Below are 23,049 nucleotides of genomic sequence, written 5' to 3' on the forward strand. Positions count from 1 at the left end.
AAATTACCTCCAAGTTGTTTTTTTGTGGGGGTTACCATGGAAGGAAGATATGGGTATTTGTATATTCCCCCAAAGGGTATAAAGTAGCTTGGAGGTAACAATTTTGAAAGAAAAAATGGCCCCCATGGATGATCTTCACTGCAAACTTCCACATCAGATTACAGATTCTCACAACCGTTTTGTCACATAATAATAGAAACCCTTGGGAAAAACATTTACATAACTGAGTGGGCAGTTTAACTCCTTGTGTAATTAGCTATAGGTTGCAATAGCTTTTTTAAATATATGAAGGATGGTAGCAGAAGATGCATTTTGAGACCACACAAATCATTGTGCTACAAGGTTATGACTCTTCTCCTTTGAACTGCTTTCCTTTTCTAATTGTCAGTCCACAGGGACACAGCTGAAAATGAGCTTAAACAAAACCACTAGTCTCAGACTTTTCTAGAAATTGGACACCATTCATAAACAGAAACGTTAAATCAACTTGTTTTTTAGGCCTTTATGGTCGCACAGTATGTTGGGAGAGGAAATCACCTCTGAAGTGAATCAGGTGTATTATACAGAATCTGTCTGGCAAGGCTTGTTTCATTTCCTCTATTATTTTAAATTACAAAAACACAGCTAAAATAATAAAAACATCTATGAAAAATAAAGAGAACCTTGAAGTTTCTTAAGCTGATAAAGCTGCAAAATTGGATGTGGAAGCCACATTTGTACTATTGGTATGGTTGAACTGAATGGTAATTAAAAGCAAATGATTGCTGGATATGTTAGGAATGCTATAGTCAAACAGAACTGATATTATTCCAAATTCTTTACAGCAGTTTAACTACAGGATGATAAATGATAAAATGAAAGCTAGATAGATCTAAGACAAGCTGCTAATTTGAACAAGTTTCCAAAGACTCAAGTTTTGTTCAAGCACACAGAAGAAAGCTGGGACTTTACCCCCTAAAATATCATCTTTGTGGCCCTAAGTAAACAATGTTTATTTACAGTTTAATATAATCACTATAAAATTCATGCGTTTTGTATAAATTCATACCCTAAACAATATATGCCTTTAACAATCTGATCCCAAATGCGTATGTAGCTGCATTAGTCAAAGCAACACATCCTAGCAAAGCCACAGTAGCTATTCAGAGCATCCTTTACATAGCACTCTCTCATAGGGTTGCCAGGTCTCTGGGTTTCGCCCAGAGACTCCGGATTTTTTTCGTTCTCTCTGGGTCTCTGGGTGAATCACCTCATCTTCTTTTTTTAAAAAAAGTTAAGTTTCTAGGTGGTCCTGTTCAAGAGATACATACCAACACGTCAGCTGTCGTTCCCCCCCCCCCCGAGCTCATAGCTGGCTGCTCTAACCCCACCCTTTCAGGTTTGTAAGCCAATAAGTGAAGTCAGGGTTGTGATTTACAAGGGATTTGTTGACCTCCAGGCAATAGCTAGAACTGATTGCAAGTCCAGAAAACTTGGTTCTCCCTGCTTGTTTGAAACTCTCATAAACTGAGTAAGTTTATAGCTTCCAGTAGTAGCAAAAGTCTCTCTCTGTGTGTGAAGTAGATATAAGTGCCATTATAATGTGTTATGCTTTTCTAATTACGAGGACTCAAACAAGTATTAGTTTTCCTGGGTTGTAGAAGAGGGCAGTGTTTTGAAAACCTTCCCAATATGAACCTTTAATCCTATACTCGTTTTTCTGGGAGTAAAGCTGCAATACTAATCCGACATTAGCATTGTGGGAGTAAACCTCATTGAATTCAATAGGACTTACTTTTGAGTAGACATGGTTAGGATTGTGCTGTCAACAGGATTTTCAAGTGAACATACCAAAGGATTGTGTTTGTGCTGTAAATCTTTTTCTCCCTCTCTAATCCTGTTTTAAAGCAATTACGAAGGGCTTAGATGTCACTGTTTTTAAAAAAATGTTCTGCAATGACCATCTGGTTTTGACAAAAAACTATTATATGGGGTGTATGAAGTTTTACATCTCCAATGTGCGTATATATGGAGTGGGAACCCTTGAAGTAGGGTTGCTGATTGGAAACCAAGGGAGCTCACAAGAAATAAATCCATTTGAAATCCAATAACCATAAAAACAAGTATAAAACAATTGCAAAACAGCTTAAAGAGGCATGATTCTGAATTTTGGATTGGGTGAGGTTGTAGTTCTGTGCACGCTTCTCTGTTTGAGTAAGCTCCATTGAATACATTAGGACTTGCTTGTGAGTAAACATAGGATTGCACTATAAATATCTTTATGGGTTGTGCAAATAATAAACAAATTATGTAAATATTTCTTCATACTATGTCCCAGTAAGTATCTGATTTCACACTATGGTTGTACATTATAATTTCCTCTACATTTTAAGTGTGCCCTTCTTCCTTGGGATGGTCATGATCCCCCTTTGTTGTTTTCACTCTGAGGGGCAGATTAGGCTGAGAGATGGTGAGTAACCCATGGTCACTCAGTAAATTTTGTAGCTGGTTTCCATTTTAAAATATTAATTAAAATGGTTTACATGCAGGCAGAGTTTATTAAGTAATGCAGATCTATATAATACATTTAAAGAACATCCAACTCGCATTTAAAGCGCATGACTTCCCCCAAAGAATCCTGGGAAGTTTAGTTTCCCCCTCATACTTATAGTTCCAACCACCCTTAACAAACTATAATTGCCATGTTCTTTGAATGTGTGTTGAATGTGCTTTAAATGCATGGTGTGGATCTGCTATGCTGGGCATTCATTAGTGAATTTAAAAGAACAATTTTAGAAGATACTTTTTTAAACTAGGGAAGGATTGTGGCTCAGTGGTAGGGCACATGCTTTGCACGGAAAGGTCCAAAATTCAATCTCTGGAAAAAACTGTTGCCTGGAATCCTGGAGAGCCAATGCTAGTCCATGTCATCAGTACTGAGCTAGATGGTACCAAATAGCCTGACTCGGTATAAGGCAGATTCCATTGTTCCTAAAAGAGGAAAGAGACCCAAGGGCACAGTGACTCTAAAGTGTATTTATTTTACTTACAACATTTATAATAATAAAGTATAATAAACTTTAATTTATAGGCCGCCTATCTGGCCAATGGCCACTCTAGGTGGCGTACAATAAAGCACGATAAAATATATGGTAAAATATGATACAATAAAAACAATATAACCAGTACAGCACAATGCAAAATTACAATATTTAGTAAAGTTGTCAGTAATACAATTCTGAAGCTAGTTCACCTTAGAAGTCTCAAGTTCATAAAGGCCTGATGGAAAAGCCAAGTCTTCAGGCCTCGGCGAAATATATATAAGGAAGGGGCATGTCGAAGATCTATTGGGAGGGAGTTCCAAATCGTGGGGGCCGCCACAGAGAAGGCCCTCTCCCGAGTCCTCACCAACCCAATCACTTTAGTTGACGGGACTGAGAGGAGGCCCTGAGTGGCAGATCTTGTAGGGTGGCACAATTTATGACGTTGGAGGCGCTCCATCAGGTATACTGGGCCAAAACCGTACAGGGATTTATAGGTTAATACCAACACCTTGAATTGAGCCCGGAAAATAACTGGAAGCCAGTGTAGATCGTACAGCACTGGGGTAATATGATCATAACGGCGGCTGTTCGTAAGTAGATGAGCTGCCATATTTTGTACCAGCTGTAATTTCTGGACTGTTTTCAAGGGCAACCCCACGTAGAGCGCATTGCAGTAGTCTAAACGAGAGGTGACCAGAGCGTGTACTACGAGTGGGAGCTGGTGGACAGGAAGGTAGGTTTGCAGTCTTCGTATGAGACGCAATTGACCCCAAGCTGCCCGGCACACCGATGAAACCTGAGCCTCCATGGACAGCTTGGAATCAAGGATCACCCCGAGGCTGCGGACCTGGTCCTTCAGGGGCAATTTTACCCCATTAAATACCAGGTCGATGTTTCCCAACCCCCCCTTGTCTCCCACGAGCAGTACCTCAGTTTTATCAGGATTCAGCTTTAGCCTGTTTCTTCCCATCCATCCACTCACGGATCCCAGACACTTGGACATGGTCTCCACAGCCGACTCTGGTGAGGACTTAAATGAGAGGTAGAGCTGAGTGTCATCCGCATATTGGTGGCACTGCACCCCAAACCTCCTGATGATAGCTCCCAGCGGTTTTACATAGATGTTAAATAGCATGGGAGAAAGGATAGAACCCTGTGGCACACCGCAATTGAGGGGCCAAGGGTCTGAAACCTCATCTCCCAATGCCACCTGCTGGTGCCTATCGGAAAGAAAGGAACAGAACCAGTTTAATACTGTGCCTCCTATTCCTAATCCCTCCAGACGATCCAGCAAGATACCGTGGTCGACGGTATCAAAAGCCGCTGAGAGATCTAGGAGGACAAGAAAGGTGGATTCTCCCCTATCTAATGCCCTCCTCATATCATCCACCAGAGCGACCAAGGCTGTTTCAGTTCCATGTCCAGTTCTGAAACCCGATTGGTATGGATCTAAATATAGATAGCTTTATTTAAAAAACCTCAAAACTATTTACATAGGTAATTAAAACAATAATATTATTGGTAAAAACAGTTAAACAGGTATTTATAAACATTCAAAATAATAAAACTAATAATGAGTTAAAACCAGATAAAAAGCATAATAGTGTCTACATACTGGGTAGTCTTACCCAAACAAAAACGTTTTAGCAGGTGCTGAAAAGAGTACAATAAAGGCACTTGCCTAATGTCAATAGGCTTCCAAAGTATAGGTGCTGCCACACCAAAGGACTGATTTCTTATAAGAGCAGAACAAGTACTATGTATCATGGAAAGCACACCTTGAACTTGGCCTAGTAGCAAATTGACAACCAGTGCAGATTTTGGAGCAGAAGTATTATATTCTGACAGAGTCTCATTCATGTGAGCAATTGTTTGCTGCATTCTGCACTAACTGCAGCCCCTGGGTCAGGTTATGTTTCATGGGGATTTCTGTGGCTTTGGCTGACTGGCTGCCAGGGTTTTTTTGGATATGGCTTGGATTGTGCTGTTGGTAAAGCTTGACTAGGGATCCTCTGCAAAGATATCCATATCCAAGCAAGGTGGACCTGGAATGCCCTATCCCTATCTTTTAACATGGCTGCTCCAAACCTCTTTACAGATTTGACCCTTCACTTCAGAAAGAGATTTGAGAAATGAGTAAGAGTAAGAAGATTCTCTTCCCTTTTATGTCTAACCTGTGGGCTGCTATAAACTCACTTTGACAGCCAACATAATTCCAGTGAGTAATAATTGACATAGAGAAAACAACACTTGATTTGGTCTACCTTCATAGGCAGCAGCTTGGTAACAACAACAATTGCAGCCACGCTTCCCAGTACATGAATTCTGTTTTACCACTATTAGGCAAGAAACAAACCATCATGCAACCAACAAGGTGCATCATCAGTGGGTTTAAGGGCTTGAACTGAGCACATGGAATCACTGTTTTTGCTCTATGACTGTAAGGGAGTGAAGTTAAAGGTAAATGAAATGCAAATAGAAAAAGATGAAGACAGTGATGATTTCCTAAATGCAGTACCATACCAACCACAACAAAATTCCTATGAGTAAGGCAGAACACCCAGCATCCCAAAACTAGTTAGGATTCTTAACCAAAAAACAAAACTAAAAATATCCTGTGAGCCAGCCAGCCAAGGTCACACAAATCCCCATGTAGCACAACCTGACTTGGGGGTTGCAGTTAGTGCAGAATGCTGTGGCACAATTGCTGACATGAATGAGACCCTGTCAGCACATAATGCCTCTGCTCTGAAATCAGCACTGGTTGCTGATTTGCTACCAGGCCAAGTTCAAGGTGTGCTATCCATGTTACGGGTGCCACACAGTACTTGTTCTGCTCGTAAGAAATCAGTCCTTTAGTGTGGCAGCACATACCCTTTGGAACTTCCTGCTTATTGACATTAGGCAGACACCTTCAGTGTACTCTTTTCAGCATCTGCTTAAAACATTTTTGTTTAGGCAGGCCTATCCAGGCCTATCCAGGCATGTAGAAGCTATTGTGTTTTTATCTGTTTTTAATTCATTGTTGGTTTTATTATTTTGAATGTTTTAAATACCTGTCTTTAACTGTTTTTGCCAATAATTTTACTGTTTTAATTCCTTCTGTAAACTGCTTTGAGATTTTTCACAGTAAAGTGGTATGTAAATGTTGTAAATAAAATACATACATAAATTTTGGAGTCACTATGGCCCTTGGGTTTCTTTCCACTTTTAGGAATAAAGGATTCTGCCTTATACCAACTCAGGCCATTTGATACCATTTAGTTCAGTACTGATGACATGAACTAGCATTGGCTCTCCATGATTCCAGGCAATAGTCTTTTCTAGAAATTTAATTTTGGACCTTTGCATGCACAGCATATGCCCCATCACTGAACTATAGTCCTGCCCGTGTTTTAAAAAGTATCTTTTAAACTCGTTCTTTTCAGTTCACTAATGAATGCACATCATACCTAGGGCAGATCCACACCATTCATTTAAAGCACATTCACACACATTTGAAGGACATGAATCACACCACAGAATCATGGGAATTGTAGTTTGTTAAGGGTAGTGGGAACTATAACAGTAAGGGGGAAACTACACTTCCCAGGATTCTTTAGGGGATGTCATGCTTTAAATGAAGAAATATTTATATAAGCATGACTGTCAAATATGTTTATTATTTACACAACCTGTAAAGATATTTGTAGTGCAATCCTATGCATGTTTACTCAAAAGCAAGTCCCAATGTATTCAATGGGGCTTACTCAAACAGGGAAGTGTGCACAGAACTGCAGTCTCAAGTGATAACAAAGTTCACTCAACCCCAAAATTCAGAATCATGCCACTTTAACCTGTTTTGCAACTGTTTATACTTGTTTTTATGGTTATTGGATTTTAAGGGGATTTATTTCTTGTTGTGAGCTGCCTTGGTTTCCGGTCACCAACCCTACCTTACAGTGTTATTGGGAAGACTCCATGTACATACACAAACTGGATATGTAAAAATATATGAAAAAAATAAAATGGACTGCCTTCAAGTCGATTCCAACTTATGGGTGACCCTATGAATAGGGTTTTCATGGTAAGCGGTATTCAGAAGTGGTTTACCATTGCCTTCCTCTGAGGCTGAGAGGCACTGACTGGCCCAAGATCACCCAGGGAGCTTCATGGCTGTGTGGGGATTCGAACCCTGGTCTCCCAGGTCGTAGATCAACCAGTTGGTCATTGCAGAACATTAAAAAAAATCAGTATTAGTTTCGTACATAATAAAAGCAGTGATATCTATGTCAGCCCTGCCTAATTGCTTTTAAAAATAGGATTGGAGGATCCTTCCTTGATTGAGCAATAAATGAACAAATAAAGACATTCTCAACTTTCTGGGCATGATTTTCTGGCATTTTCATTTCCTTGAGCAGTGTTCAGTATTTTAACAAGAGTCATATGGGGTTCTCATAACATTTGTCTCCAGAATTTGACTGAATATTCTTGTATTATTTGTGTACTTACCTTGTGACTTGTGCTTGCAGTGGATATCCTAAAACAGCTGAATGACAGAATAAATATAATTTGTTATCTTGAATTAATGATAAATATTAAAGAAGGCAGCTTTTGAAAGTTGGCTATTACAAGTTTTTGACAAGTACTGTTCAACAAGAGTACACAAAAAAGACTCCACACTGGTTAGTTTAGCAAAAATGCACTTGTTTTTGTATCATGTTCACCATAGCATACAGCTAATTGCAGTCTATTCAGTACTCAGGTTAAGCACAGAATGAAGAGAATTTATCATCAATCAATTTGATATCAAATTTGAATGCAGAAAATAATTGTGACGAAAAACATTCTCACATTCTATCCCCTGTATCTTATAGCTTCCCGATTAACCTTTTGCAAAAAGCAAACACAACCCTTTGCAATACTCTTTCCCAAAATATATACATTTGTCATTGCAAATTAGTATTGCTTCAGTAGAACAGATAACAGATGTAGACATGCTACATTTGAGAAAGACACTGTTTGCCCCATTTCTCATATTTCACCCAATATGCTAAGGCTGAAATTCAAAGAAAAATGAGCATTTAAAAAAAGACTGAGAAGTATTTGTCTTCAAAGAATTATAAAATTCTATTGAAAGAGAGAATCCAGACAGCTTCAGCTCTTTAGCTTACATTTCATGGGACAGAATGGTTTCAAAATATCACTTAAAGTGAGTTGCAGCTGATTTCTTAATGCCACCTTACTATTCAAGATACCCTGAACTTTGGAGCTCCGAAAAAATGACTTTCCAGTATCATCCCCTTATCATTACTTAGCAATCATACTTGTGCATCATTTGTAAGCTTGAGTTATATATTCATTTTTCAGGGTACTTTCCTAGCGAGTTGCCTTGTTATCTATGTTAGCCTCATCTATGAGGTCATGGAAAGCCTGCTACTTATCACTTTGTGGGGGAGAGATTCTAACCGTTCATTAAAGTGTTCTCTTGGGCTTGAGGTATCCGGGTCTTGGAACACTGTAGTGGGAAACTGTGCTAAATATCCATGAAAGTGTTTTTATATGGGATCGGCTTCACAGCAACATAGGGTGAACAATTACAGACTTTTCCATTTGTTTTAAGTCATTTTCAGATCTCTTTTTGAATTAGACACTTTTAGAGTTTTCTCTTGGGCTCATCATGGGAAATCTTATCCAAAAGACCTGGACACAGATTCAAGAGCTATCACAATAGGCCTTTAAATTACTGAGTATAATCTTGACCTAACATGCCATTAGTTAGGTGTGCCTGTAACTCAACAATTTTATGGGCTTAATGGTTCGCTGCTAAGTACATCTTTTAAGGCTAACTAAAGTCAGCTGAATGAAACAATTCTCTTAGTCAATATGCATAATAAGCTAAAACTGCTAGTTCTTAACTCTTTGCAATACTCTCAACTTTTTAATCAAAACAAGTTCCAGTTCTTGGTCTACAAATGTCATCTGGCATATCAACACAATTCCATTAAAATTTTTGGATTGAAGATTATTTACACCAGATGAGAATCTGGACTTTTTAACTTGCGTGCCAGGCTATAGCACGCAAAGAGTGCACACAAAGAGAAAGCAGAAAGAGAATTCCTGAAATATTTTTACTTTAAGTTTACAAAGTTCTTAGAAAGAATTATGGTGCAAGTACCTTCACCACAGCTGAAGTAGAAGAATTGTTGTCATTAACAAGAAGAAAGAACTGTTACAGATAAGTTCGGGAAGAGGGACAGAAATGTGTACTGACAAGTGAGATATTACAGAAAATTACAAGCACTTGTGTACAGTTCTTGGGTTGATGTTTTATTGTGGCATCACTAGAAGAGGAAGGAATGGGATAAAGAAGACTTCAAGGCCAGCAAGAAGGATAAAGAAAAACATTTGCTCTTTTTTTTTGTTCCCAGTAGGGAAAGCTTGACTGTGTTTTTACTTACTGCCTTTGTCATTTGGGAAAGGATACATTTAGCATATTACAGCTCCCGATAAAGTTGGCATCAGAGTTACAAGCAACATATAAGGAAGACAAACGTTTTTCTAAACTGTTTCTCTTTTTCCATGACTTAAAATTCAGTTCTTTGTTTTTCATGCTTGTTTTCACATAGGGATTAATTAATTGTTTTAAAATCTGTATTCTGTGTACCTTTTTGTATTTTTTTTATGTGACGTTGTTTTGGCTTTGAACAGGAGATTCTAGAGTTAACATGGTGTTTCATTAAAAATAGTATGCAAGGGGAAAATATTTGGGCTTTTTGGTTGATTAAGCATAAAGAAGGGAAAATCAGTCACCTGGAATGAGGGTAGCATGAAGAATTTTATTATATGCATCTGTAGGATGGCAACATGAAAATGATTAATAAATATGAGGTTCAATGACAGGAAAGTAATTCCAAGACATTCAAGATAGTTTGTTGGCTTTCACCCAAGAATATATATTTTATATCTATTTTGCTGAACAGGACTTCATAGCAAGGCACATTATCTCATGCCTTCCTGGAGCCATTTCAGTTTTACATGCTATATCTCAATCAGGTTTGGCTGTGTTACCGCACAGGAACAGCAATAAATGTTCCCTTGCAAAACGGTTCCTTTGTTTTAAGGCAGTATTTTGTGGTTGGAGAAAGACATCTTTTCCCCTTGGAAGTATCCATATGCCATGCAGTTGTCCATGTCCTGTATTTATTCTGGAATTAGGGCCGTTTCACATTTTTTTTCTATTCAAAAAATACTGTAGAAAAACTGTATGCAGCGCATGAGACAAATATGCAGTGTACACTCTGTATGTAGGAACCCTACATAATATATGACCACCATAGAAGGCTTGCCCAAGACTCTTTGTTACCATAACAACTGCATTAAAAACGTGCAAGAATACCACAGAGAATGTTGAGGTACAACTCTTGGGTCATGTGATGTTTCAGATGGACTCTAAATGAACTAAATGAGTAGCTGTGCTGTATTTCAAGACCTACACCCATTCTTGAGCCACATATTCTGGAGCAAGCTTATTCCAGTGGAATGCGAAGTATCAAAGGTAAGCTAGTTTCCCTGCATAAAAGGAAAACCTATCCATCTACCAGTACCCTCTGGGATTAATCTACAGTCCAGGCCACAGTGCTTTACAAGCATTTGAGCAAGTGCATCACAGCAATGCACACAGAGCATTTAGCATTACTTAGGAAAGAAAATCAAACCAGACTTGCAAGGGAAGTTTCTATAATTACTGACCTGAGAACTATCGTCTTTGAGTTACAGACGCATTCCATTTAGAGAAGCAGAAATTGAAAACTTCACCTTCTTTTTAATCAATTTTTTGTTTAGTCTGTAGTGTTTTACTTGCTTCTGAGCCATCTTAGGGAGTCCCGTGACGGACTGAAAAGTGGAATATAAATATTTTAATAGTCACTTAAATGTTTTGTGCTAAAATATGGTTTTCTTTAAAAGAAATGGGGGTGCCACAGCATCTGATTGTCCTGATGCACAAGCTATACTCTGGACATGAGGCTACTGTAAGGACAGAATATGGAGAAACAATCAGAAAGGGTGTGAGACGGGTGCATTTTATCACCCTACTTGTTTAATATATACGCAGAACTTATCATACAGAAAGTGGGATTGGACCAAGATGAAGGAGGTGTGAAAATTGGAGGGAGAAATATTAATAATTTAGGATATGCAGATGATACCATACTACTAGCAGAAACCAGTAATGATTTGAAATGAATGCTGATGAAAGTTAGAAAAGCACAAAAGCAGGTCTACAGCTGAACGTCAAGAAGACTAAAGTAATGACAACAGAAGATTTATGTAACTTTAAAGTTGACAACTTGTCAAGGATTATCAATACCTCGGCACAGTCATTAACCAAAATGGAGACAATAGTCAAGGAATCAGAAGAAGGCTAGGACTGGGGATGGCAGCTATGAGAGAACTAGAAAAGGTCCTCAAATGCAAAGATGTATCACTGAACACTAAAGACAGAATCATTCAGACCATGGCATTCCCAATCTCTATGTATGGATGTGAAAGCTGGACTTACAAAACCGGATAAGAGAAAAATCAACTCATCTGAAATGTGGTGTATCATATCATGGACTGCGAAAAAGGGAAATAATTGGGTGTTAGAACAAATTAAACCAGAACTGTCACTAGAAGCTAAAATGATGAAACTGAGGTTATCATACTTTGGGCACATCATGAGAAGACATGATTCACTAGAAAAGACAATAATGCTGGGAAAAACAGAAAGGAGTAGAAAAAGAGGAAGACCAAATGAGATGGATTGATTCCATCAAGGAAGCCACAGACCTGAACTTACAAGATCTGAACTGGGTGGTTTATAACAGATGCTATTGGAGGTTGCTGATTCATAGGGTCCCCATAAGTTGTAATCGACTTGTAGGCAAATAACAACATGGTTTTAGGCATCCTTCAGTAGTCATAATTATTATGTTCACTAATAGGCAAATAAACCTTGTGGTTTTAGAACATACCTATTGCCAACAGATATTTCTATCAAACTTTAAAAAGCAGGGAAATTGGGCAGCTATAGTGAATGCATCAGGGGAGTAGGCGACCTGTTCACCTCTCTGAGATGTTGTAGTGGTTAGAGTGTTGGACAACAACCTGGGAGACCAGGGTTCAAATCCCCACACAGCCATGAAGCTTACTGGGTGACCTTGGGCCAGTCACTGCCTCTCAGCTTCAGAGGAAGGCAATGGTAAACCACCTCTGAATACTGCTTACCAGGAAAACCCTATTCATAGGGTCGCCATAAGTCGAAATTGACTTGAAGGCAGTCCATTTCCCACAAATTTGTAAAAATGCAAACACAGTTTGGGTTGATCTTTCCCAGTCCAATCCACTTCCTGTGTAGCTTGAAAGAATTTGGTAATGTGTGCCTCTGAGCATATAGTGAGTGGTGCTTATTGCTTTCTCTTATTGTCCCCATTAAGTAAGACAGTATTGTTGTCTTTGTCAGACATGCACAGAAAAGTAGTGAACACAAAGATGTTCCAGGGTGACATAACAAAATACACTTGGGGGAAAATGTACAACAGCAAACATAAAAATAAGAATTAACCATCCTTAAAGAAAATTTGTACAGTGACTTCTTCATTACTTCTGGTCATTGCAGAACAAAATACTGCATTTCCTTCTTTTGTTCATTTCATGCAATTTACATTTGGTATCTAGGATTTGGAGACAGCGTATGGCTACTACTTCCTGTTAAAATGCCCAGAGCTCTCCTAAAGACTAAAAAAAAAAGTTACATTGAAACAGGTGGTGGCTTGCATGGGATTGAACAGCAAGGCTTGGATCACAAAAGAACAAGGGTGTTTTCAAAGAAAAATGACATGACATACATGATTTGTTTTTCAGAAAGATAGTAAACCATTCACTGGAATAAATCAATATGGTTATACTGAAGAGTATTATTAATGCAAAATGGTGAAGAGAATATATGTCATAGCATAAGGCAGGGATGCAGAACCTGTGGCCCTCCAAATGTAGTTGGACTACAACTCCCACCAGTCCTTACCATTGATCCTGGTGGCTGGGGCTAAGCAACTCTTAGCTTATTGGACTTCAATAACCTCTGGAGGGCTATAGGTTCCCTGTTCCTGGCATAAGGGCATGCTTGCATCCCAATGGCTATTGCAAGTTGCATGACAAATGTTGATTCTGGATAAGCATCTGCCTATTATGTTTATACAGTGTCAGTGACATACACAGTATAATCCTATCATTAGGATTATCCCACATGATATAGAACCAGTAGATTCTGGGGCTTTTAGCACTATCCAGATATTGTTCTTCTGTTATACATGCAGAATTGTAACTGACTTACCACACTTTGGTGAGTATAAACACTTTTTGTGTGCAAACATTCCAATAAGATTTTTTTTTTACTAGTGAGTATTAAGTAATTGAGGGACAATACAAAACATTTAAGCAGTGCGCTGCTTTTTAGATCAATTTAAATATTTCTGCTAAAACACCTTTTTGTTTAAGTGATGTTACTATTTTAATTTTATTTTTTGATGAATTTTAGCACAACTTAAAATTGATTTCTAAAAAACAAACTGGTTACAAATACAGCACTGACCAGAAAGATTATACTGGAGGTGTGCTAAGTGAAGAGACACAGTGATACATCTCAACCAGCTGAAACATCAGTTCCCATGTCAAATCCATGCCTCTTCAAAATGCATACTGCTTGAGAAATTTTCTTGGTGGGAATGAGAACAAAACACTGCCCCAGTGAAATAAGAATGCCTTCTACCAGTTTCAGAGTGTGATAGGATATTGGCGTATGAATGAAAAGATAGAAGCATCAGAATGTTAGTTTTCCACAATTGTTAGCTAAATCATACATGAATAAAATCAGAGAAGCTAAACATGTGTTAATTTATAAAATAGCTTGAAAGAACCCATGGGAGACAATGAAAATGTGACACTTTTAATTCAGTGACTTATGATCAATCAAGGAAAGATTGTATCTGTTGCTGTTGTCACATAAGAAAAAAAGTGATTCATTTTCACCAACTCTCATCTATAGGCTGGGATCTACAGAACTACTACTTTATTCACTTCCCATTAAGCATCCTAAAGTGATTTAGATTTGCTCAAGTATTTGGACATGCCCAGTGGGATTTTTTTTTTAAGAAAAGCTCCTCCTGCCCCTATGTCATATTGCAAACTGCTTGTGAAAGTCTCTGGTTTCAAAAAGGGTTTAACCCTGTAGCATGAGGGCCTGCTGTTTCAAAAATGCACGCTTGCCTGCCCACCTTAGGCACTCAAACTAGTTGTGTGAATCTTTGGATTCCCTGCCTTATTTGTCTACTGAACCTATAAGAAAGTCTTTTGCTAGCAATTGGCTCTGTGTCTTACAAGGTATATACCAGTTTTACAAGCTTTCTATTGGTTTTTTTTCAGAACCATGACCATTCATGTATAGCATGCAGGATCATCTATCGGTCAGATGAACACCACCCACCAATATTGCCTCCAAAGGCTGATTTGACTATTGGATTACATGGGGAATGGGTGAGCCAGCGCTGTGAAGTGCGTCCTGAAGTGCTGTTTCTAACCAGGCACTTTATCTTCCATGACAACAACAACACCTGGGAAGGTCACTACTATCATTATTCTGACCCAATCTGCAAGCACCCAACTTTCACCATCTATGCCAAGGGTCGTTACAGCCGAGGAGTACATTCATCCAGAGTGATGGGTGGAACAGAATTTGTGTTTAAAGGTAAGGTTATAAGTTTTAATATGATCTAGGCATGGGCTGTAAAAGAACTTGTCAGGATCGTTTGACTATATAATAAAGTATGGAAAACTTTGCAAAGTCATATTTAAACTATGAAGTAGACACTGGAAGCACACTTAACTTCAAAAAAGCATTAATGTTCTTGATCTTGTTCAAAAGGGCTTCACCATTTAAGGTTGGACTAGGAAAAGGGTAGAACAATAAAGGGGAACATAGAAGATAGGCACAAGCTTAGAAGGGAAAGTGAAGGATTCAGATTTTAATATATTCAATTAGAGCTGGTAAGAGGACGTTTATCTTATTGAACTGTAAGGGTAAAAGCAGAGAGGAACATATAAAAAGTGATATCATTATACTGGAGAGAGAAAACTGTAAGATTTGGTGTTTGCCAAAGAGGGAAGAGGGCTGATGACTAAACCTTGGGATTGAAGAGCAGGAAAGAAGGAGGATGTACCAATAAGAGAGACTGTAATACATGCCAGCAAACTAGCTGTGAACAGAATCCCTAAACCCTGGAGTGGGGTGGGTAAATAGATGACAGCAATCAAATGAACCAAGAATGGCAGAGATCAGAATAGAGGTTCATTTACTGAGTGTCCAGTAGACTAGATCATTAGTGATTTCTGCAAGAGAAATTTCAGTACAGTGCAAAGAACCAAAACCAGACTGAGTTGAGTTTAGAAAGGAGCAAATTGGATGAGAGTTATTTAAACTGCCGGATAAGGACTCTACATGGGAAGGGAAGGGAAGAATGGATGATAGCTGGAGTGGATGGAAATGTGACTGATAGTGTGAACCAGAGGAAATGGGATGATTGGTGGTGTGCAATGGGGAAGACAATTTAATGGTGAAAAATGTATGGCTAGAGAAAATGTCAGCAAAATAAATGGAGCTAGAAGTAGAAAGCACAATTGTTTATTGAAATTAAATAATTCTGGATTAGTTAATGTTACAGTGATACTTGGTTAGGTAGTTGCTTATCGTTATTGAACTGTTGGTTTGGTTCGGTTCCAGAAAAGCTAAGCTATTGTGATTTATTATTTAACAGTTTATAAGTTAATGTTCAGTTTGTATAAGTTAATGTTAATTCCGTAGGTTTGTTAAATTGCTTATATTGCTATTTTTTTGTTATTGGTGTTTATTTAGGCTTACTGTAGAAACAAAATGTGGAATAAATAATGAATAAAAAGAAAGGAAAACTTGGAAATAAATAATTGAATGAAATAATGGGGTAGAAGGGTGAAATATGCATGGTAGAAGTTCAGTCAAATGTTCCCTCAGTATGCACAGAAAAGAGGAGCGGAAAAGAGATTTAAATGTTAATCAGTAAAATGGGCTGTAGGGTTAAGAATTAATAGAAAGGACAGTACATGTTTTTATAAAAACATCTTGCAGGTGCCACCTCCTCAAAGCTAGGTAGACAATATAAACACAGTAAATGGAATGATGCTCTCCTCAGACTCAGCCCAAAAATGGTTCCATTCCTGAAACCAAAGTAAGATGTAGCAGATTTTTTAAGTATGTGCCAAGTGATACATATGTGAAGGGATTAATATCACACCAAATTCCCCACTATGTTCCTGGCTGTCTGTTGTACCAGCTCAGTATCATGTGACCACGCAGCATCTTACCTATGCTTTCTACTACCTTCAAATAGTGGATTATATCCCTGTAGTTCTCATGCTTCCTGTCTTGTGCTACCACAGTAATTTGAGGAAGAAAGTTGCTCCAATACAGCAAGGTCAAATAGTGGTAAAAGAAGTCACATACTTAAAGCTTAGAAGTACTATAAGACAGACTTCAACTAACTACAAAAATTCAAGTTTTAAGATACCTGTTATGAAACATTGGGTGGTATCCAGCTACCTCATTCCGTCAGCACAGAAATTTCTGTTTGTACAATGGAATTTTCTCCTCCTCTCCTCCCCCAGCGTCCCCCCTCAATCTGTTCTGGGGATTCCACCAACCCTCCAGGGCAGATCTGAGGAGGGCACAGGGAGCGGAGAGGGAGGAATTCTGTTGCACAAGTGGAAATCCTTGCATTGACTGAACAAGTTCATTGGATATTGCCCAATGAAATTAAATTCTAAACTATTGTTATCACAGCTATGTTACTTACATAAGCAGTTCTCCTTAGCCTTTTATATAGAACCCTACGAATTGTTCTTTAAATAAAGCAATCAAATGAAAATATGCATGGCAACTATAAATGAAATGCAGTTGTGCCTAAAGGGCAGGGCTATGAGTTCTTTTTCCAAAATAATGAGAGAACGCACCAAACTCCTGCAGACCTGAAGAACAAAAAGCCTTCACTCCTGTCAAATCATGACAAAAATGTTAACTTCACCCATTATTTCCATAATGGCATTCCTGGGTTCATGAACAGTTGACTTACATTCCGATCTTAAGCACAGATCATAAATTTGTTTTTCAATTTGTGTTTTTCAATTTGTATATTTGTTTTTAATGTTTTTAGTTATTGTAAACCGCCCAGAGAGCTTTGACTATGGGGTGGGGTATAATATATAAATAAATAAATAAAACTATGCCCAATACAGGGTGAAATCAAACAGCACAAATTTACATGCAAGGGAGCCTGAATTTTTTTTAGGATATTTTGAAATTGTTCATTAAAATGTATTAAAACATACCACCCAAACCTGAAACTAGATCAGTTTAACTTTATTTGAAATTCCCTTTGATCAGGTCCATTTTGTTCAGCTGGAAGTCAAAATAAAGTTGTTTAAATTACTTTCAAATTAAATCTAGTCAGTCTTCTCAGGATCAGAACATGGCTGATATAAATCAAGGTTGTTTCTTTAAAGCTCTGAAGTTTATCGGTTAGCCATGCTCAATATGTTGTGCACATGAAGCTTTAAAAGTGTGGATAATATACGATGGTAATGGAGCTGGCATTTGGAATTGATTACTTCATTAGCTTTGTGAGCAAGTATATGTTAAAAGACATAACTATATATCCTGGCTATAGAACAATTTTTAAATGAAATTTGAGTGCAGTTTTATAGCATCCTCTCTCCTTTATTCTGTCATGAAAACCAACTTGATTTTTTTTTGGGAGGCTTGCCTGGAGCAGGGGGATTGTGAAATAGAAACTGTTTAATCTTTGACTTTCCCATCAGTCTTTTGTGTGTGTGTAACTTTCTTTTCCCTTGAAGACTAACTGTGCGTAAATCGTGAAACAATGTTAGTCCATTTGCTGAACACATTCACAACACAGAAGCTGAAATTCTTTTGAAAACTGGTGCAAAGACTGAGTAACTGACTGTTCCAAGAGTAACTGGCCAGTTGAGTCAAATACTGTCCAAGTATTGCTACCTATTATAAATACATTAGTATGAGTTTTACTTTTTAAAATGTTAGGCATGTTTAAGAATTCATAGAATTCAATTGTTTGATGATATTTAGATGCATATTTCAAAAAGTAGTAAGATTATCAAACTAGAAAAATGAATTATAGTTAATAGAAAATAAATTAACTGGCAGCTTATTTTTAAAAGTGTATTAATTTTTGTGCTTATTTTAAAGAGCTGTTATTGAACATCTGGACAGAAACACCCCCAATTTAGCTGGGGGTACAAATATGTTTTGAAACAAGTTTCGATGCATGTATGTCTGACGCTTAGATCAGAACCACTCTAGTAAGCTCATTATCTAAACTCAAGAGTAAAGGTATAAAATAGATGCTACTTGTTCCTAAGTGAAAGAAGACGGCAATGTAGCCTCACATTTTATGCCATTTCCTATATTATATGCATAAAAAAAATCTCGACAAGAACAGACAACTCTACAAACCAGTGACTGCTTGCAGATGAGGGAACTCCACTTTAGAGCTCTTGCTCATAAAGCTTATCCATTCATGTGTTTGATTCAAGTCCTTCATTGAAATTAATGCAGAAGAGATACACAGATGTGAATGTTGATAAATGTACTGCCTTCAAGTCAATTCCAACTTATGGCAACCCTATGAATAGGGTTTTCGTGAGGCTGAGAGGCAGTAACTGGCCCAAGGTCACCCAGTGAGCTTCATGGCTATGTGGGGATTTGAACCCTGGTCTCCCAGGTCATAGTCCAACACCTTAACCACTACACCACACTGTTGATAACAAATTTACATACTTGCAGTGACCATACTCATTAAATCAAGGAAAAATGAAGATATGTTCTTAACTTGCTGAAATATTTGTTCATGATCAGTGGATCAGTCAAATTGGCAGCTCACTGTCCTCTGATGTAGCAATTCTACACACACGTGATGCACAGCACTTGCATGATTTTATTTTTAAAGTCAATTTAAATATTTTCTTATACCATTGCTGTAAAAATAAGTCATGCAATATTCCAGTGACAACATCCATGGTCCCTCTTCAGCTATTGACACAACCATTCTGATTTGCCACAGAGGTAAGGAGCTGACTAGAGAATGATAAAAGAATAGTCGGGGGGGGGATCACATGCACACTACAGACCAAGAATGGTTACTATAGCACAGGAGGTGATGCAACCTGTTTTGTATATCATGAGGGAGAGTATATATCAAATGCTAGGGCATGTCCAAGGACTAATTCCTTTGCATGTCGCCAAGACTCAGCTAAAAGGAATGGTACTTTTTACAAAAGTCTTCCAATAGCGGCAAAAAACAACCCCCCATCACAGTCACATGTGAATTTTTTTCAGGAGTTACAGTACTCAGGGAGTGGGCAAAAAAGTCTTTGCTCATTCAGGGGCGGGGAATGGCCTACTTGACCGAGGTTACCTATGCAAACAGTTCAGGAAGTACTGCCCTCACTCTCAGATCAGCTTAGCTCTCAGTGATGTCACCACATTCACTGTGTGATCCTGATTTGCTAGAACTAGTCAAGGCAGAAGAGAGAAGAAATTAAAAGGCATAAGAGGTGCTTATAAAAAAAAAAGCTGTCTAAGCTTTGTTTTCTGATGCAGCCCTAAACAATTGTTGAACACTGTTACCAAATTAAAAATTAAGAAGTGTGATCAAATGTATCTTATCTACATTTTTCTCCATTTTTTAAAAAAGAACCTAAGAAGAGCCTGTTGGATCAGGCCAGTCCAACAGTCCAGCATCCTGTTCTCACAGCAGGCAGCCAGATACCTAAGGGAAGCCTGGATAAGAGCACTCTCCCCTCCTGAGGTTTCCAGCAATTGATATTCGGAAGCGTACTGCCTCCGACTATGGAGACAGAGCATAGCCATCATGACTAGTAGCCGTTAGCCTTATCCTCCATGAATTTGTCTAATTCCCTTTTAAAGCCATCCATGTTTGTGGCTATCACTGCCTTTTCCGGGAACAAAGTCCGTAGTTTTAACTATGTGCTGTGTGAAGTTGTTTCTTTTGTCTGTTTTGAATCTGCCAACATTCAGCTTTGCTGGATGTCCACAGTAATAGAGTTTTAAGAGATGGAGAATTTCTCTCTATCTGTTATGATCTTTATCTAGACAAAACATAAATGCAGTTGTTACCAGAAATCCCCAACATGTTTATACTAGTAAGAAACGAAACTGTGTACATTCCTAGTGTTTGTCAGTACTAAATATTAGATCTGAGAGCATTATTTAACTAAGTTATGGAATCAGCTGCCACAAGTTATGTTGATAGCCACTAGCTTAGATGCCTTTAAAAGGGGATTAGACACACTGACAGAGGATAAATCTGTTAATAGCTATTAGTCATGATAGTGAAATGGTTTAGAGGAAGCATACCTCTGAAAACCAGTTGCTAGGGACAAACAGCAAAGGGATTACTGTTGCTTGTGGTTTTCCCAAAAGTATCTGACCAGCCACGATTGGAAACAGGATGCTAGACAAGATAGACTCTGGGGCTTATGAACCAGGGCTCTTATGACTTAGCTTGCAACTCCTACTGATTTTGGTTTTAAACCACTGTTTTCATTCCATACATTTGGCTATTGTGCTACACTTCACATTATAAAGGTCCAGTTTAAATGTTGGGTCTTTCAAGGTCAATGAATTTGGAAACTTTTACAAAAGAAAATCAAGCCCTTATTGAAATAGAAATCTGGGTGTTGACAAAATCATATTACTCAAGGCACAATTAACAGTCCCTTCTTTGTTTTCTTTGCAGTGAATCATATGAAGGTTACTCCCATGGACATAGCTACTGCCTCACTACTGAATGTCTTCAATGGGAATGAGTGTGGAGCAGAAGGATCATGGCAAGTTGGGGTGCAGCAAGATGTTACGCATACCAATGGCTGTATTGCTTTGGGGATTCGTTTGCCTCATACAGAGTATGAGATCTTCAAAATGGAGCAGGATGCCAGAGGGAGATACTTGCTGTATAATGGCCAGAGGCCTAGCGATGGATCCAGCCCAGACAGACCAGAAAAGAGAGCTACCTCCTATCAAATGCCCTTAATTCAATGTACTTCATCAGCACCAAGAGCAGATGAAACTTTAGAAGAAAACAAACTAGGATGGTACAACAGTGGGGTACCAGCAAAGAATCCCTGTGCATTTGTTTTGGCTATGATGCTGGCGGTTAGCACTGTGCCAAAATTGGACATTTACAGCTAGAAGCACATTTTCAAAAGACTCAGTATCAGGACAAGTGTAGGACTTTGGATACATGGGGGAGGGCAGCAAGGAGGCATCTTTCCAGACAAAAAAAAGGACATTATTTTCTTAACACACTTGAATGCCTGAGAACTGTTGTTCATTTTTTCCTTCTTGAATCATCAACAGCACGTTTGCTTCTGCTTTGAAATTCATCCAGTCTGATCCATGGCCTGATATGACTGCACAGCAGGAATTGCACTTTAGAACTGCAGGTGTTCTCTCCCTGCCCCCTCTTTAAAAAAACTACTTAGATGAACTAAAATGCCTTATACAACCTCTCGTCTGTCAACTTTGCTGTTGCAATTGATCCTACTCCTCAAGTGAATTTCTTCTTTGAGTTTAATTATCTGGAATTACACTTTTATTGTATTGTGTCAATACTGGTAAATTGCATCATTCTTATACTACAGTGTATATATGTATATATGAAAACAACAACTAAGGATGTATCTAAATACACTTTTATAGAGTTTACATAAAATATTAAATGCTCTTTAGGGTCAAGAATGCTGAATGGAAAATCTCAAATTAAACCTGCACAGATAATTTAATATTTTTATATAGGTTGCGAACTTAATCAAAGATTTAGTGACATGTGGTACCAACATTGTTTCATATTGTTGCCCAACACTTGATAGTTCAAAACCATTTCTGGGATCCACCAAATGTTTTCCATCAAATTTTGAACAAGCAAGTCAAAGGGAAGAAAATGACAAGATTTATCAGATATAGGCACAGTGAAGCCAACGTGACTTGTGCCATATATTCATTAAAAGGTCAGGTGAATGGAATGTTTGCCAAATGCAATATGCTTCTGTTAATACTCATTTTATTAGACTGGGCAATTTAATGAAGCAGTGAGGGCTAAATATATATCGATATATATTTATTTTTACATGATAGCTTTTTAAAAAGAATTCACAGTGAATTGTTGCAAAGAATGGAGTTTAACTGGTAGTAGAATGCTTTGGTTAGAGGACAGAAACTGAAGATTAAATGTGCTTCTTTTTTTCCACTGGGAATGGGGCAGGGTATCCTATAAACTCCATCAGATTCCCTACACCTGCTTTAGACTCATAGTAGCCTCTTTATATATGGCCCTAATGACAAGGCCATGATACACAGAATCGAAAGATACCCTCTCTAAATGTCATCTTATTTAAAGCCAGTAGTTTAAAGGCTGAATTATCACTTTTCTTTATTCATGTATACATATCTATTGACGGTAAATATGTCAGTTTTCAAATCAAGGCATGAAAAATAGCAGTGGCTAAACCAAATCACCATGTTGGGTAGGGCCCTTAGTATAACAGAAGGTACTCTTGCCTTCTAGGACTGTTCTATTTTCAAGCACAAACATGCAGATTGGAATACCAGGGAAGAGGGGAAGCAGCCCTTATGATCCCAATTGCCTGTTTTAAAGACTTGTAGAGAATACAATTTAGCCATTTCATCTCTCCTTTCACTTTGGCAATTGCACAAATGAGGAACATTACTGGACTTGTCTCCTTTTCATTAAAAAAAAATGCCAGCTTCTCTCTTGAAGGTGACAGAAAAATTCTGATAAATGTTGAAAATTTTGAAACATAATTAAAAGCCAACATTACAGTCTATCAGCAGTTGGTCATATCT

The 23,049-nt window shown here is 38.1% G+C and overlaps 1 protein-coding gene across 1 annotated transcript in view; it reads left to right on the forward strand.

Annotated features, from left to right (window-relative positions):
• The window catches only part of APCDD1 (APC down-regulated 1), a 53,073-nt gene extending 31,105 nt beyond the window's left edge, over window positions 1-21,968 (forward strand). The window contains exons 4-5 of the mRNA XM_061595306.1: window positions 14,466-14,787; window positions 20,924-21,968. Of these exons, the coding sequence (XP_061451290.1) occupies window positions 14,466-14,787; window positions 20,924-21,375 (774 nt within the window). The 3' untranslated portion in view covers window positions 21,376-21,968. The remainder of the gene's footprint in view (window positions 1-14,465; window positions 14,788-20,923) is intronic.
• The last annotated feature ends 1,081 nt before the right edge of the window (window positions 21,969-23,049 follow it).

This window comes from Rhineura floridana, chromosome 1 (genome assembly GCF_030035675.1).
Source record: "Rhineura floridana isolate rRhiFlo1 chromosome 1, rRhiFlo1.hap2, whole genome shotgun sequence".
Lineage (NCBI taxonomy): Eukaryota > Metazoa > Chordata > Lepidosauria > Squamata > Rhineuridae > Rhineura > Rhineura floridana.